The sequence below is a fragment of the Periophthalmus magnuspinnatus genome, chromosome 3 (genome assembly GCF_009829125.3).
Source record: "Periophthalmus magnuspinnatus isolate fPerMag1 chromosome 3, fPerMag1.2.pri, whole genome shotgun sequence".
NCBI lineage: Eukaryota > Metazoa > Chordata > Actinopteri > Gobiiformes > Gobiidae > Periophthalmus > Periophthalmus magnuspinnatus.
The window spans coordinates 35,762,112-35,779,900 of NC_047128.1; the positions used below are offsets into that span (position 1 = coordinate 35,762,112).

At 39.9% G+C, this 17,789-nt stretch overlaps 1 protein-coding gene across 1 annotated transcript in view; it reads left to right on the top strand.

Moving 5' to 3' along the window:
• The window catches only part of gpc6a (glypican 6a), a 201,763-nt gene that overhangs the window by 38,366 nt on the left and 145,608 nt on the right, over positions 1 to 17,789 (top strand). Inside the window, exon 2 of the mRNA XM_055230406.1 lies at positions 11,037 to 11,195. Within this exon, the coding sequence (XP_055086381.1) occupies positions 11,037 to 11,195 (159 nt within the window). The remainder of the gene's footprint in view (positions 1 to 11,036; positions 11,196 to 17,789) is intronic.

The following is a 17,789-nucleotide window of genomic DNA, read 5'->3' on the forward strand; positions in this document are numbered from 1 at the left end:
TGGAGGTGGTGGTGGAGGGGGTGGAGGGGGTGGAGGTGTTGCCTGTTTTTCTCCAGAGATAAGTTTAATGCCACACTGTAGAACACATGTGTCAAACTCAAGGCCCGTGGGCCAAATTCGGCCCACCACGTCATTTTATGTGGCCCGCGACAAAGTAAATTAAAACGTACGACTGTCTTAAAATGTCAGTTTATCAGGAGATACACAGTTAAACAGCCATTTTTTCATGTCTATGCAAATTCATATGCAATATTTGTAACTTGAATAAGTAATAAATATAGAAACGGTTAGTTAACAAGATTAAAACGTCGTGACATTTATCTTACAGTCACATCTGGCCCTTTGAGAGTGACTGTTTTGTTGATGTGGCCCTCGGTGAAAATGAGTTTGACGCCGCTGCTGTAGAACATTCCAGACAAAGCGCTAACAGCTCCATGGTCCATTTTTAAAACAAACACAGAGACAATACAAACAGATGCACAGTGTCTCCCCCTGTGGCACTGAAGTGTACTGCACCCGCAAAGAGCACCCGCAAAGAGCACCCGCAAAGAGCACCCGCAAAGAGCACCCGCAAAGAGCACCCGCAAAGAGCACCCGCAAAGAGCACCCGCAAAGAGCACCCTCAAAGCGTCATCCCCTCCAGCCTTTGTCTGTTTGTGCTCAGTCCAGAGGTGGGTCGTGTGCAGTGACGTCAGTGTGTGGTTGTTTTTTAGCTTTGGCTGTAGTGATGAGTCATTGTGTAAGTTTAGACAAAGGCAGGAGACAACACAATATACACACACACAACATACACACACGTACACAACATACACACATATACACATACATACACAACACAACATACACACATATACACATACATACACAACATACACACACACAACATACACACACGTACACAACATACACACATATACACATACATACACACCCCTACACAACATACACACACATACACAACATACACACACATACACAACATACACACACACACACCATACACACACACCGTACACACATACATACACAACATACACACACCTACATGCACAACATACACACACCTACATACACAACATACACACACCTACATACACAACATACACACACATGCACAACATACACACACATGCACAACATACACACACGTACACTACATACATACACATACACAACATACACACACACGCACACACATACACACCCCTACATACACAAACACACACACCCCTACATACACAACATACACACACATGCACAACATACACACACATACACACCCCCACATACACAACATACACACACATGCACAACATACACACCCCTACATACACAACATACACACACATGCACAACATACACACCCCTACATACACATACACACCCCTACATACACAACATACACACACAAACATACACACCTCTACATACACAACATACACACACATGCACAACATACACACACATACACAACATACACACACATGCACAACATACTGTAACCCACGTGACTTAGACTTCAGTATCACCTGGGCCCGCCCCTTCAGTATCACCTGGGCCCGCCCCTTCAGTATCACCTGGCCCCGCCTCTTCAGTATCACCTGGGCCCGCCCCTTCACTTCCTGTTTGCTGCTCCCTGTGCTGCTGTTGCTGCTGTTGCTGCTGTTTGTTTCTGGAGTTCTCGTCCTAACTTTTCCGTGGCTCATTCTTCCTCCACTTTCCGTCCATCTGATCTTCCGCTCATCGGTGAGTCATGATCTCACGTTAAGTTTCCGTTGTTTTAGTTAAACAGTTAAACACACGCCACTTTACCGCTATCTTGCGTTTGAGTATTCAAAACTCCCTGGAGGCCGCAGCTAATTCGGCTAATGCTAGCGCATTATTAGCACGACCTATTAGCGCGTTTATTGATTAAATACAGACATTATTTGATTTATTATTTCTGCCGAATTAAAGGCCAAACCTGTAGCATTTAAAGAACACTTTCATTTATGTTATGTGGGCCCGTTTTAGTGTCCGGTTTTGTTATTTTGTGTAACTCTTTTGGCGGCCATGATAGTTTTGTACTGTGATGTATTATGAATGAATGTAGCTACATATTTTGATTTTTTATTTTGCGCAGATGATTCTAAGTGAATTTGATTTGAAAATATTTGAAAAGCTTTTAAAGCTATAGATGAACTGTAAGCTTTACAGCTCATTTTGATTTAAAGGTGCACTTTGACCTGTTATTGAGCTCAGTGTTTTTAATATAACAGTCTAGGAACTTAATTTCTAAATTTATTGAACATTTAAATTTATGCCATTTCAAAATAATTGCTCATTTATATTTATTATTTTTTTCCTTTTTAAGATGGTAACGTTAAGGATTACTATGGTCTTTAGTACTGTGGTTATAGTACTGTGCCCTGTAGTACTTAAGCCCTGTAGTACTTAAGCCCTGTAGTACTCTGGCCCTGTAGTACTCTGACCCTGTAGTACTCTGGCCCTGTAGTACTGTGCCCTGTAGTACTCTGGCCCTGTAGTACTCTGGCCCTGTAGTACTTTAGCCCTGTAGTACTTCTGCCCTGTAGTACTTTAGCCCTGTAGTACTGTGCCCTGTAGTACTCTGGCCCTGTAGTACTTTAGCCCTGTAGTACTTTAGCCCTGTAGTACTGTGCCCTGTAGTACTTTAGCCCTGTAGTACTTTAGCCCTGTAGTACTTTAGCCCTGTAGTACTTTAGCCCTGTAGTACTTTAGCCCTGTAGTACTCTGCCCTGTAGTACTTTAGCCCTGTAGTACTTTAGCCCTGTAGTACTTTAGCCCTGTAGTACTTTAGCCCTGTAGTACTTTAGCCCTGTAGTACTCTGCCCTGTAGTACTCTGCCCTGTAGTACTTTAGCCCTGTAGTACTTTAGCCCTGTAGTACTTTAGCCCTGTAGTACTCTGCCCTGTAGTACTTTAGCCCTGTAGTATTTTAGCCCTGTAGTACTTTAGCCCTGTAGTACTTTAGCCCTGTAGTACTCTGCCCTGTAGTACTTTAGCCCTGTAGTACTTTAGCCCTGTAGTACTTTAGCCCTGTAGTACTTTAGCCCTGTAGTACTTTAGCCCTGTAGTACTTTAGCCCTGTAGTACTCTGCCCTGTAGTACTTTAGCCCTGTAGTACTTTAACCCCGTAGTACTTTAACCCCGTAGTACTTTAGCCCTGTAGTACTTTAGCCCTGTAGTACTTTAGCCCTGTAGTACTTTAGCCCTGTAGTACTTTAGCCCTGTAGTACTTTAGCCCTGTAGTACTCTGGCCCTGTAGTACTTTAGCCCTGTAGTACTTTAGCCCTGTAGTACTTTAGCCCTGTAGTACTTTAGCCCTGTAGTACTTTAGCCCTGTAGTACTTTAGCCCTGTAGTACTTTAGCCCTGTAGTACTGTACCCTATAGTACTTTAGCCCTGTAGTACTTTAACCCTGTAGTACTTTAGCCCTGTAGTACTTTAGCCCTGTAGTACTTTAACCCTGTAGTACTTTAACCCTGTAGTACTTTAGCCCTGTAGTACTTTAGCCCTGTAGTACTTTAGCCCTGTAGTACTCTGGTCCTGTAGTACTTTAGCCCTGTAGTACTTTAGCCCTGTAGTACTTTAGCCCTGTAGTACTTTAGCCCTGTAGTACTTTAGCCCTGTAGTACTCTGCCCTGTAGTACTTTAGCCCTGTAGTACTTTAACCCCGTAGTACTTTAACCCCGTAGTACTTTAGCCCTGTAGTACTTTAGCCCTGTAGTACTTTAGCCCTGTAGTACTTTAGCCCTGTAGTACTTTAGCCCTGTAGTACTTTAGCCCTGTAGTACTCTGGCCCTGTAGTACTTTAGCCCTGTAGTACTTTAGCCCTGTAGTACTTTAGCCCTGTAGTACTTTAGCCCTGTAGTACTTTAGCCCTGTAGTACTTTAGCCCTGTAGTACTGTACCCTATAGTACTTTAGCCCTGTAGTACTTTAACCCTGTAGTACTTTAGCCCTGTAGTACTTTAGCCCTGTAGTACTTTAGCCCTGTAGTACTTTAACCCTGTAGTACTTTAGCCCTGTAGTACTTTAGCCCTGTAGTACTTTAGCCCTGTAGTACTCTGGTCCTGTAGTACTTTAGCCCTGTAGTACTCTGGTCCTGTAGTACTTTAACCCTGTAGTACTTTAGCCCTGTAGTACTGTGCCCTGTAGTACTTTAGCCCTGTAGTACTTTAACCCTGTAGTACTTTAGCCCTGTAGTACTTTAGCCCTGTAGTACTTTAGCCCTGTAGTACTCTGGTCCTGTAGTACTTTAGCCCTGTAGTACTGTGCCCTGTAGTACTTTAGCCCTGTAGTACTCTGGTCCTGTAGTACTTTAGCCCTGTAGTACTTTAGCCCTGTAGTACTTTAGCCCTGTAGTACTTTAGCCCTGTAGTACTTTAGCCCTGTAGTACTCTGGTCCTGTAGTACTTTAGCCCTGTAGTACTTTAGCCCTGTAGTACTCTGGTCCTGTAGTACTTTAGCCCTGTAGTACTTTAGCCCTGTAGTACTTTAGCCCTGTAGTACTCTGGTCCTGTAGTACTTTAGCCCTGTAGTACTCTGGTCCTGTAGTACTTTAGCCCTGTAGTACTCTGGTCCTGTAGTACTTTAGCCCTGTAGTACTTTAACCCTGTAGTACTTTAGCCCTGTAGTACTGTGCCCTGTAGTACTTTAGCCCTGTAGTACTTTAGCCCTGTAGTACTGCGATATTCCGTTGTACTTCTCACCTTCAGTTTGTTGCTTGAGTGCAGGTCTAAATTGAAAACGCCTCAGTTGTTTAACGCCGTGTGAAAATAACACGTTATCCATCACGATGATTAGAAACTTCTTCAATATTGTACCGTTATAATTTTACATCATGGGCCGGAGAAATGAGGTGAGACGTAATCAAAACAAACGAGCAAAATACTGCGTACATTTTATATTTAGTATAATAGTACAACAACAACGAGGGATTTAGAAAAAACTGTATTTGTAACGTGTATTTTACTACTTTAATAAATACTATAAGGTACAATTATCCTGCGCTCAGGTCTGTTTGTTTATGGAAGATACACAGATGATTATTAATTATTGAAGTACGACTTTTACAATTAACACGGAGTAAAAGTTAAATCAGATGTAATAAAAATAACAACAAGATTCTCCTGTGAATCAGCCTCTGTCCATATAAAGGAGAATTAAAGTGAATATATTACACCAAAACTGACTCTTGTGAAGTTTAATCAAAGTTCTAATGAAGTTTCCTCCTCAGAAACAGACCTGGAGTTGTTCCGTTCCACCTTGTGATGTCATAAAGTGGTAGTTTTCAAGTTTACGGCTCCTTTTAGCTTTTGTTTCATAGGATTTAAACTACTACGACAACCTGAAACCATCCAAACGATTGTAGAAATGAAGGTGTGTGGAGTTTAAAAACACAGCGGAGCACTTCCTGTATCACCACACGATGACATCACAAGGTGGAACATGCAAATTAAACAAAACACAACTCCAGGTACGTCGATTAGGAAACAACATTTTAACAATTAACCCAAAAAACGAGCGACGCCGATCGTTCACATTGTTGCTTTTTCTACATCAGACTCACGATATTTTCATCCAGTCCAAATTATTTAAATTTCCTGACCTTGTAAAATATTATACTGTAATTATATTATTCAAATCTTTCAGTACCATTTAAGGTGTAAAAGTGTTTTGTTGTTAAAGATAAAACGTATAATTTGAGACTTTATGGACTCTTTTTTTCTTTATTCTGCCTAATGTTTGAACGACTGGAGTGTTTGGAGTAAAACTGGAATTAACTCTGGATTTACAACAAAAAAGTGTTGATAAATTTAAGTTTTTATATAAAGACGTGATCTGGTTTGATACAGAGTCTTATTGTTGAATTGAATGAGTGTGTGTGTGTGGGTGTGTGTGTATAAAAAGTCACTGACAGTTGAGAAAAATTCATAACTCTTTTGTTTTTAAATATTTTTATTTTATTTTTCCAGAGCGTTTAGAACGACTCCTCCCACATTAATCTGATCAAATCCAGCCCCGAGGAACAAACCCTCATTGTGCAGTGGAACTTTGAGTCACACGGGTCAAATTTGACCCAATACCAGAGACGCCCCGAGAGTAAACGCCATTAAAGGAATAATAAGTGTTTTTCAAAGACAGGGGGCAGTATCTCCACAGACCTGACTCGTCCTGATTTCTTCCTGTGGGTCGATCTTAAAGAAAAGGTGTTTGTGAATAAACCTCAGACGATAAATGACTTAAAACGTGATACCGAGGATCAAATAAGAGCCGGAAATGATTTAAATGTGACGCAGAGTGAGTTGGATCGAGCTGTTCAGGGACAAACACAATTATTTTACTTCCTCTAGTTTAAGTCGTGATAAGTTCAAGTGTAAATTAACAATTATATCCGTTTATATATCGCCAAAAATCTCAGAAGGTTCAGTTTGTCTCCTGCTAAACTTTGGTGAGTTTAACTTAATAATTATAGGAGATATTAAAGATTTAAAAGTGTCAGTGACTTTTGTGCCGCTCTGTGTGAATGTAAATATGATATGTGTGTGTATGTATGTATGTGTATGTGTTTAGATATATATGTATTCTTTTCTTTTTCTCTTTTCCCCTTTTCTTTTTTTCCTTTGCCTGAACAGAAAGCATCAAGTGTTTGATCGAGCTTTTCTTCTTCTCGCTCCTTTTTTGAACCTGTATAAGAACAGTTTGTGAGATACTTTAGGTGTATCTGTGCTTGAAATATAAAAAAAAAAAGTTAAAAAAAACATCAGAAATGACATAATATTGTCCTTTAACCTCCAGAGACCCGAGCTCCTGCAGGACTTTATTTACAAAAACTATGAAGAGCTTGAACACAGACATTTTGTGTAAAAAACTAAATGAGAAACAATTGTGCGTCTAGGAACAATGTGTCTCACCTGTGCTGCTGACAGGTGCAGGAAGACATGTGCCTTTAAATAAAATAAAATAAAATAATAAATCAAAATACAATAAAAAATAAAATAATAAATAATACAAAAATAAAATAAAATAATAAATCAAAATACAATAAAAAATAAAATAATAAATAATACAAAAATAAAATAAAATAATAAATCAAAATACAATAAAAAATAAAATAATACATGATACTAAAATAAAATAAAATAAAATAATAACTCAAAATACAATAAAATAATAAATAATACAAAAATAAAATCAAATAAAATAATAAATCAAAATACAATAAAAAAAATAAAATAATAAATAATACAAAAATAAAATAAAATTAAATAATAAATCAAAATACAATAACAAATTAAATAATAAATAATACAAAAATAAAATAAATAAATATAAATAAATAAATATTCTAAACTCTTAGAAATATTCAAACTTGAACATGTTCTTGTTGCTGTTTTTCTAAAAATTTGCACTGTGGCCTAAACAATCCAAAATGTGTTGTCCACAGATGAGGACACCGGGTCTCAGGAGGTTAAAACACCAAAATCCAACTGGAACTAGGAAACTAAAGCAAATATACCACATGTTCAGAGTTACACGGCCAATCCACTGCACTAAACACATTTACAAAGTTCTTAAAGTTTTAACGAAACCCTGAATGTCTCTCCACTAATGTCTAAATCTGTTGAAAAGTTTTTTGATTATATTTTCTGAAGTCAGACTGTATCATTACCTCATCACCAACACGGCGCGTTGAGAAGCACCTGAGCTCCGCTAAAAATCCCCAAATCGATACTGAGGAGAAGATTAAAAGAGTACGACTGGATGCGTGCGGACTTATTTGGATGTTTTCTAAGGAGGGTCTCGTGGTTGTGAGGTGGTCCCAGGGGAGCAGTGCTGTTGACGGTGTGCCTCATTACCGCAGCCCCGTCTCTCCCAGGACTGATTAGACCCGAGCGTTGAGAATACGAGCGGCGCGTACTCCGCTGTATCCTGTTGTTTCATTATCCGCACAGAGGGGCCGTTTGCAATAAAGCCACTTACCCACAGCTCCACACACTTTGAACTTTCCTTCTCTCAGATTGTCAGGCTCATAACACAACTGCCAAATGGAGTTTTCGTCTTGTTCTACTTTCCAGCCGTGGTAGAAGAAGTACTCGGGTTTGTTACGTAAGCGAAAGTACAGAAAAATACGCAAGTTAAAGTAAAAGTATCACGTGAAGAAATCGACTTAACTACATCTTTAATACTTTTACCGCAATAGGAAGAAGTAAAAATATTTCACGCACATTTTGAGGTCGTACGAGGATTTAAATGTGCGGATTTGGACAAGATTTGTGCTGAATTTTGTTGAGTAGAAACAATTAAATGTTTTTCTTTACTCTAAAAATAAACCCTCAGACTTTTCAGCAAGTCAAGAAATACTTTTACTTTTCAGTCCTGTTCAGAAATGTGGAGGAGAAAATACTGAGCCTGGATTTAGTCCTGGTTTAGTCCTGCTTTAGTCCCGGTTTGGTCCTAGTTTAGTCCTGCTTTAGTCCTTGATTCGGTTCTTGGTTTAGCCCTTGTTTTAGCCCTGGTTTAGTCCTGGTTTAGTCCTGCTTTAGTCCCGGTTTGGTCCTAGTTTAGTCCTGCTTTAGTCCTTGATTCAGTTCTTGGTTTAGCCCTTGTTTTAGCCCTGGTTTAGTCCTGGTTTAGTCCTGGTTTAGTCCTGGTTTAGTCCTGGTTTAGTCCTGGTTTAGTCCTGGTTTAGTCCTGGTTCTAGACCTGAGCCACAGGACACATGTGCTCGTACTTCCTGGTTCTAGTCCTGACCCGAGCAGCAGTGTTCTGGATGTTCTGGATGTTCTGGATGTTCTGGATGTTCTGGATGTTCTGTTCTGTGGTTCGTTTGGAGAGTCCAGTGATCAGGACGTTACAGTCGTCTAATCTACTGGACACAAACGCAGGATAAGTCTGAGTCTGGATTGGACAGTTTACCTTTGATTTTTGACATGTTTTTCGATGTAAAAAGCTGCAGATGTCACTGATTTGACGTGTCTGTTAAAGTTCAAGTCTGAGTCCATTATTACTTTACTACTTTTACTTCGTTATCTTCCGTTACTCGCTGTATCTGTCGCCATCTTTGGCGCCATCCTCAGACACACAAACTGCTCCAGACATTTTGACATGGGCATTTTATTTTTGTATCTTCCCAAAAAGCTTTAAAATGAGTCAATTATGCGATGATCTAGTGAGGAGGGATCTGGAAGCGTGTCAGCGAGAAATTAGTTTAATACAACAATTTGAAAAGTGTCATGAAACAGTATTTTATTGTAGAGTTAATGCAGAACTAACTTTACAGATGGACCTTCTCCTTCAGCTCTTTTCTATTGATATTTAAAACACATAACCTTTCCAAATATAAAAAAGAGCCAGAGTTTCCCACGAGAATTATCTCCAGGTCAGAATTGGTCGTGTTGAAAGGTTGATGTTCCACCCCGAGACAGCAGGGGGCGATGATGGACTCTTCAAAACACCTTTAAATACATATTTAACCATCACAGGGACTTAAAAAGACATTTCATAAGTTAAAATATGACTTTGTTCAACTGTAACACTCACTATTGACGACACTAATAACAAATACAGAATAACAAAACGTCCAAGAGTCAGTTGTCAGATTTGGACGTGTGGAAAGTGGGTTTATTCTTTCTTAATTTGCAGATATTTGCACACAAAAAAGAGCAACCAAAGAAACTCAAGACTTATTTTTATTTCAGCAAGTGTGAAGGATCCATCAGAAAGTCACTTATTCAGAGCGTCTATCCAATCCAGACACTTTTGACTTTCTTTCTCTCAAATGTTAATAACGGCACAAAGGCATCTCTCAGAAATAGCTGCTCATTTATGTGGGTTTCGGACAGACGTTTAAAAAGACGTGTTATAATGATGTCTGCTGCTGTCTGATGGAGGGCGAGAGATAATGCAAAATGTGTTTCTATATTTGCATGTTTTATAATGAGGGTGATTCTGGGACAAGCGCAAAAGGAGAATTTTAGATTTTCACCCCCAGTCAAACGCACGTCTGAGGAGTTATCGCCGCGTTTTCAGTCACATTTGAGCAGAAGATGGTGATAGTTTTGTTTCGACTCATTACGGTTCATATTTGATCTGATGGATGGAGGTTTTGGGGGACGGTTCTGCACGTCTCAGTCTTTAAAAATGTTCAAATACGACAGAAATTTACGCACCATGATCACATTTTTATTCATTATTGTTTCATTTTCATTCATAATTTCATTTATAGTTTATACAAAACACACTACAAACTACTCTACTTCGACAATTCTAACTTAAAATGATAAAGTTGAGTGTGAGACTAGTACAAGTACAAGAGACTGAGGTATAATGTAACTTGTACTTTTGTATTTGTACTTTTACATCAAATTGTGCCCAGTGTAACTATAGAAGACGCACAGACTATGGGCTCAGGTTTATTCACTCTGAGATCGTACAGGGATAAATATATAAATATATAAATATATAAATATATAAATATATCTTTCTCTTTTGGTTGTTTGTCTTTGATAGTTTCACTGAATCAGTCTCAGAATCACAGGAGGCGTTTGATCAAACAGGCTCCTGCACAAAGACACAAGAGAAATGTGCTAAAACCTTTACTCCTCTCTCCCCCCTTTCTCCCTCCTCTCCCCTCTTTCCCCCTCCCCCCATCGCTCCCCTCGCTCTCTCTGCCCCACCCCTCTCTGCTCTCTCTCCTTTTCTCTCTCTGCCCTCTCTCCCAATTGTCTCTCTCTCCTGTCCCCCGTTCACTCCTCTCTCCCCCCTCTCTCTCTCTGCCCCTTCGCCTCCTCCCCCTCCTCTCCTCCTCTCTCTTGGCCCCTCTCCTTTCTCTCTCCCTCCACTCTCCTCTCTCCCTCATCTCCACCGCTCTCTCCCTTCTCTCCCCCTTCTCTCCTTCCTTTCCCTCCTCTCTGCCTTCTTTCTCACCCTTCCTCTACCCTCTGTCCCTCCTCCTCCCCTATGCCCCCCCCTCTTCTCCTCCCTCCCTCCCCCTCTCTCTCCGTCCTAACAGGAGAGCACCTGCGAGTCTGTCCTCAGGGATACACCTGCTGCACCTCAGACATGGAGGACACGCTGCACCTGCAGAGTAAGGTGGAGTTTGAGAGTCTGGTGGAGCAGACGAGTTTGGACATGAGGACGACGTTTGTGTCCAGACACAAGAAGTTTGACGGTAAGAACCACATTTACTGTATTTTGGACTCAGAGGTGTGGAATGTGACTGTCTGGGCTGGAGTCTGTCTTCTGTTTGTCTCCATGGATGTTACATGTTACAGTTTGTCTGGGATGTTCCACAGTGTTTTATTAAACTTATCCATCACCATGGAAACTATTCATTTCACTAAGATACTGCAGCAATGAAAGACGCATCTAAATGAGAAAGTACAAGATCGATATTCTTTCCATTCCAAGCAAAGCAAAAACATCTCCATGGAGACGAACGGGCAGCAACCACTCGCCATGAAAGTTACACAGTGAACCTTTAAATGTGTAAATATGTGACTTTACCGTGTTCTGCTGCATTGAACTGTTCTGCGGTGAATAACTCTACACACAAATATCTCAAAGTTGTTGGATCCATCCTGCGTTTCTTCACTTTCTTTTGTTAAATCCACTTTTTTACTTTTAGTTAATTTAATGCTAATCACTTATTTCCCAATTTACTGCAAATAGCCGAGTGGTAAATCTGAAAAACACCGGGGACAGTTGTTTATTCATTTCATTGTCTGGTGTAGGCTTTGACCGACTGATAATTGCTAAGTCATTATGCTGTTTTATTTTATTTTTATTTGCTGGAGACTTGGCTGAGAGCTAATGACTTGAGAACATCTCTAATTTAAACTTTGAAATGCAGCCGGAGGGAGGTGTCCGCTGGTGCACATAATTTCTTTGAAACCAATGATAATGAGATGAGATATTTTTGCGTCGGATCTGTTTGCGTTTGTCTCTTTGCACACGAGGTTTAGACGTGTCGTTGCTTCTTGAATCGTCGAGTTGTTGTCGCAGAATTGCATCGATCGGGCGACGCACGACTGGTCAAACACATCGAGAGACGCTTTCGTTCACAAACCCCATGGCTCGTGTATTTTTTCTCACTGTTTTCCTTTTGATTGAAAAAGGAGAGAACGTGGCGGATGTTTCGTTTGCAGTTTGGCCTGTGTTCGCGTCAGGTGAGCGCTCGTCTCCGTGGATCTGCTTCTGCTCTTTTAGCTCTCGTTACAACGCACTGGCCTCGAATTACACTTCAGACTCTCTCTACGCTTTAGTCCAGCTCAGAGGACGGCGCCGAGGGGCAGGGATGATTCATATTTCTCTTAAAACTGCTTCTGATAATAGTTTATTCATTTAAACGTCCAGTCCAACATCTCAGGAAACACGGTCAATTCAACAAAACACCATTTAACTCTATTTATCTGAGAAATCCTGCTTTGAAATCTTTGAAAATCAGCGAGGGAGTAAAGGTCTAGAAACTTCTCTGGACAAAGTTTGCTGCTTGTGTAGGAATGTTTTTAATACAACTATTTGAAAAGTAGCATTAAAACAGCATTTGCCTGTAAAGTTACTATCAAAAAGAGCTTCTGGTGGGATGGAGATAAAGCAACAGTAGAAAAACAAAACTCCCATGAGGCGGTTGTCAGTGTTGGTGAACAAACTTGTCTTGTTTTTTTCTTCAGTAAAGTGCAGTTGGAGATATTTGCAAAAAGGGCAACGAAGACTAGCAGAGAAAGTGGAGAAGTTTTTATTTTTAAGAAAGTGGCAGTTTTGTTCGAGCCCCCCCATTGTGACCCATATTCTTCAAGATACAAGTCTGTGTCTGTGTGGGAAATGTGACTCAGGTGACGGATTTCAGGTCGTTTCATGGACTTAGCTAATGTCAGATGTGTCGTTCTGTAAACAAAAACAGTGTGACGGTTTCAGACAGATGTTTGAGACAGTCCCAGACCAGAGAGACACAACTTTCTCCAGCTCAAAGACTCCAAACATCTGTATTTACCACGTTACCTGTTCTAAACGCATTACACCTTGAATACCTTTTGGATTTGCAGTCGTCCTTCAGCTCGTTCTGGTCCCGTCCTGTTAGAGCTTCATCGTCTGTGGGACTCTGACCTTTTAGGCCGATGCAGCCGGATAAATGAAAACCCCATGAATTTCATAGCTGAGAAAATCAAAGCGACGGCAGAAAAATGCGATGAAGACTTGGACCCAAACCAAGGCTTTCGCTTGTAATGTATTTTTGCTAAACTTTACACGAAAAATATCCACTTATTGATTTTTATTTTGAAATGAAACTACACAACTACAGATTTTTACTTGAGAATAAAAAGCCTTGAGAGTTGAAAAGCCTGAATAAGTCCTTACACTTGTCCTAACAAACATTTAAATTAATCTACACGGAGATCTCCCTCAGAAGGGTTATGTTTTTCAGCGTCAGTGCAGTTTATAGTTTATCGTGACAGGACTAAAACAACATCGATGTCCTTCAAAACACAGATGTCCCTCAGAATAACAACGCTGATCTCCTTTAAAACAACAACGATCTCCCTCAGAACAACGGCAAGCTCCCTCAGAACAATGATCTCCCTCAAAATAACAGCGATCTCCTCAGACCAACAACACCGATCTCTTTAGAACAACGCCGTTCTCCCTTAGAATAACAACGATGATCTCTCACAATAACACCAATCTCCCTTAAAACAACAACACCAATCTCTTACAGAACAACAATGCTGATCGCACTCAAAACAGCGATCTCCCTCAGAACAACAGCGTCCATCTTCCTCAAAACAATGACAATCTCCCTCAAAGTAACAACGATCTCCCTCAAAATAACAACGATCTCCCTCAAAATAACGACGATCTCCCTCAAAATAACGACGATCTCCCTCAGAACGATGGCTATCTCCCTCAGAACAGCATCCATCTTCCTCAAAACAACGCCGATCTCCCTCAAAATAACGACGATCTCCCTCAAAATATCGACGATCTCCCTCAAAATATCGACGATCTCCCTCAAAATAACAACGATCTCCCTCAGAACAACGACGATCTCCCTCAAAATAACGACGATCTCCCTCAAAATAATGACGATCTCCCTCAAATTAACGACGATCTCCCTCAGAACAACGATCTCCCTCAAAATAACGACGATCTCCCTCAAAATAACGACGATCTCCCTCAAAATAACGACGATCTCCCTCAAAATAACGACGATCTCCCTCAAAATAACGACGATCTCCCTCAAAATAACGACGATCTCCCTCAAAATAACAACGATCTCCGTCAGAACAACGGCTGTATTCAATTATCTCGTCGCACAGATCATTTCGCTGCCGTCGTGCCCAGAGGCCCCTGACGTCACATGGCTCCTGTGTTAATCTGCGCTTGCTCCTCGTGGGGTTTGACTCCTCCCTCATCCATTTTACATGTCCTCATTTTTGTCCCCAGTTATTTATAGGGAACTATTATGAAAACCTTAACTTACTTTTTGATTACCGCGCGCCCTCCCCAGCGGCTCACTGAGGTTTGATGTATTGGTTGATGTATTATTCAGTAATCCTGCAGCCATAAATGAATGTGGCAAGAATTAAGGTTCATGTCTGCGGAGGTCCAGTCTTTTGACCGACGAATCTTTTAGTTTTCGCCCACTCTGTTTTGAAAGTCTCATGTGCCCCAAGTAGAGAAAGTTTGGTTATATTCAAGTCCAACAGATCAACTTTTGGAGAAACTTCAGAGGTTTTAAGAAACACTGCATGTTTTTGGTGGATGAAATTTGCCTGGGCTGTTTTTGTAGATTCCGATTTGTTTTGTGGCAGAGAGAAAACATGTTCACTTAAGATAATAAAATAACCACATTTTGAGATTTTTGTTTGTTAAAAGGTTTTTGTAACTCTGAAATTTGACTAATCCTTCGACTAATCTCCCCGGTGCGAGTCAAGATCTTTTACCTTCATCAAAGTTTGTCTGATTCTTTTGACGCTCTGAGTGTTTTGTAAAATCTTAAAGTCCGACGTGTTTGTGTAACGCTGTCGTTCACGGGTTTGACCGCGACCACGGTAAGAAAAGTACGATTATTCTCGGCTGGATCTTATTTGAGTCTGAGGTGTGAATAAAACAAACAAACAAAACTGAAAAAAAAGCAGAAATGAAGCGAATTCAAGTGAAAATTGAAGTATAAAATAAGACAAACAGTAACATTGTGAACAGTATTTGTATTGTCGTTATCGTAAACGTTCAATATTCTTCGTATTATTATTAGTTTATGCCAAAGTTCGTTAAATGCAATGTCCAAGTTTGAATCTAAAGTCCAAAAAAATGATAAAAAGATTCCAAAGATAAAACAAATCTGCAGTAAAAAGGAAAGTCAATTTATTTTGTCCGTGTTTCTTTTTTCAGTCGAGGAAAAACGTGACCTATGAAAGTCAAAATAATAAATTAACAGTTGCAGAACAAGCAATAAACATCTGCATTTGCACAATATGTTAAATAAAGATCTATACATGCAGAGACAATACATTTTATCAATATTTATACACGTAATCATCAGTAATTAATTAAACAAAATAATCCATCCGAGGTGTTAATTTATCGTCGATTTCTTGATGTCACAGCGACAGAAAGTGACTTGAAATATACAAACTCTGCACGTTTATGACGCTTCACCTGATCAAAGAGGAAGAGCGATTTTATTTTATTTGATTTAATTAATTGTTAAGTTTGCGTCTTTAAACTGAGACGTCCAAGTTAATCCTCTGTCATTAAAGGAACGTGGTTTGGAGGAAAAAAATGTGATGATCAGGCCACCTCCTCGTGTCAATAAAGAGTTAATTTGCTCTTTGGACAAATCTTTAATTGCGCAAACTTAGTCGCTGATGCTAACGCCACAGACGCCACCGACGCCATTACAATTAGAAATATATAATAATAAAAGACGTAAATAAACACGTGAAATTACAAACACAAACCTCGCTGGTCGACCCAATTTTAGGAGGTAGAATGAGCTTTTAAATACACTGGAATAACTTAATAGTAACTTTAATACACTTTGCCGACATGCTGCACTTTCCGCTATTAAACCAGGCGTGCGTCTTTATCAAGTGGCCCAGCGGAAACAACCAAAACGACAACAGTTCCTACCTGACGACCGAAATAAAACACTAAATATTGTAACGTTATTCTAACATTATTGAAATAAAAGATAAAAATGACGGCAGTAAAAGCGCTTATGTGTTTTTTATTGTTTTTACAAGACAAAATAAACAAAAATCCCGATTAATCAATGTGTGGAAAATATCACAAAAGATCACAGTCTTTATAAACGTCCACGTGCGACGCCTGAACGTCTCCGCCACGATCCGCAGAGTCGTTTTTGTTTCGTGGCTGCTCTGTTGTTTCAAAACGCACGGTCCGTTCTCACACGTTCTGCCCATCTGTCCAGCGCTTTTCTTTTCACCTATTTAAAAGAACACATTTGAATTTACATGAAATTTACATAAGACCTGCGTTTCACCTGCCGCACAGTCGCGTGTCTCAGCTGCGAGGCAATTTCTGTTTCTATATTAAGGATCTATCCGACGTACAAAGGCCAATCCAATACAAAATGAAATTGACCCTGAACATGATTTGAAAACACGTTCCAGTCGCACAAATGCACCGCGTGTACGTCACCGGCTGTTTTCTACATCAGGTGTCGGACGGGACTTTGTTATGAGAAGTGACTTTGGTTTTATAATGTTTAAAACTCCTCCTCGTTTCCGCAGAGATGTTCTTGTTTTGCCTCGATTGTTCCACAGCATCTACTTTTGTCACAATAAATAACGACGCTCAGCTATTCTGCATAAAAACTACCAAAGTTTATGATTGTACACGGCTCATGTGAAGACTCGATTACATCCGTGTGACGCACATACACGCACAAAATATTCCACATCTATTTATAAATCTAATCAAATAACCAAGTAGGGCAGTGACTTATTGATGTTCACGCTCTGACTCATTCCAGTTAAGCTAAACATGCGTCACGGACAACACGGACGCTCAGTCTGTGCACCAACGTGTGTCAAACTCAAGGCCCGTGAGCCAAATTCAGCCCGCCACGTCATTTTATGTGGCCGCGACAAAGTAAATTAAAAGGTCTGACTGACTTAAAATGTCAGTTTATCATTAAATACACAGTTAAACAGTTATTTTTTCATATCTATGGACATTTATATGCAATATTTGTAATTTGAATAAGTAATAAATATAGAAAAAAGATTAAAGCGGAGTGATATTTATCTTAGTTACGTTTGGCCCTTTGAGCATCCATTTTGTTGATGTGCCTGATCTAAACCACGGTGTCCTCTCACTATAGTACACGGATAAAAACTCATTGATTAGACGTAAACGTGGAGTCTCTGCCTGCGAATGTCGTCCTGCTCTTCACTGGTTGATGAAGTAAATTCTTCTTTTTAAATTGTTCGTTTCAAAGAGGACAAAGAGACTGAAACATAAAGTCAGAAGGTTTAATGAATTCCACATAAAGTAAAGTGAACAATGAAGCAACAAAACTCTCCGGAAAAGACAGAAGACGCTCTTGAAATGTGCCTGTTGACAACTTTTATAGTGTCTCCCAGTGTTTGTGAGGCGGGTTTTCTTCTTTTCTTCTTTTCGTGTTACACATTAAGAAACTTTAGAGTGTTTTATGACCCTCTACATCGAACTATAAATCTAATCAAATAACCACGTGGGGCAGTGACTCCACGTACAAGTCCTGCTCTTCACTGGTTGA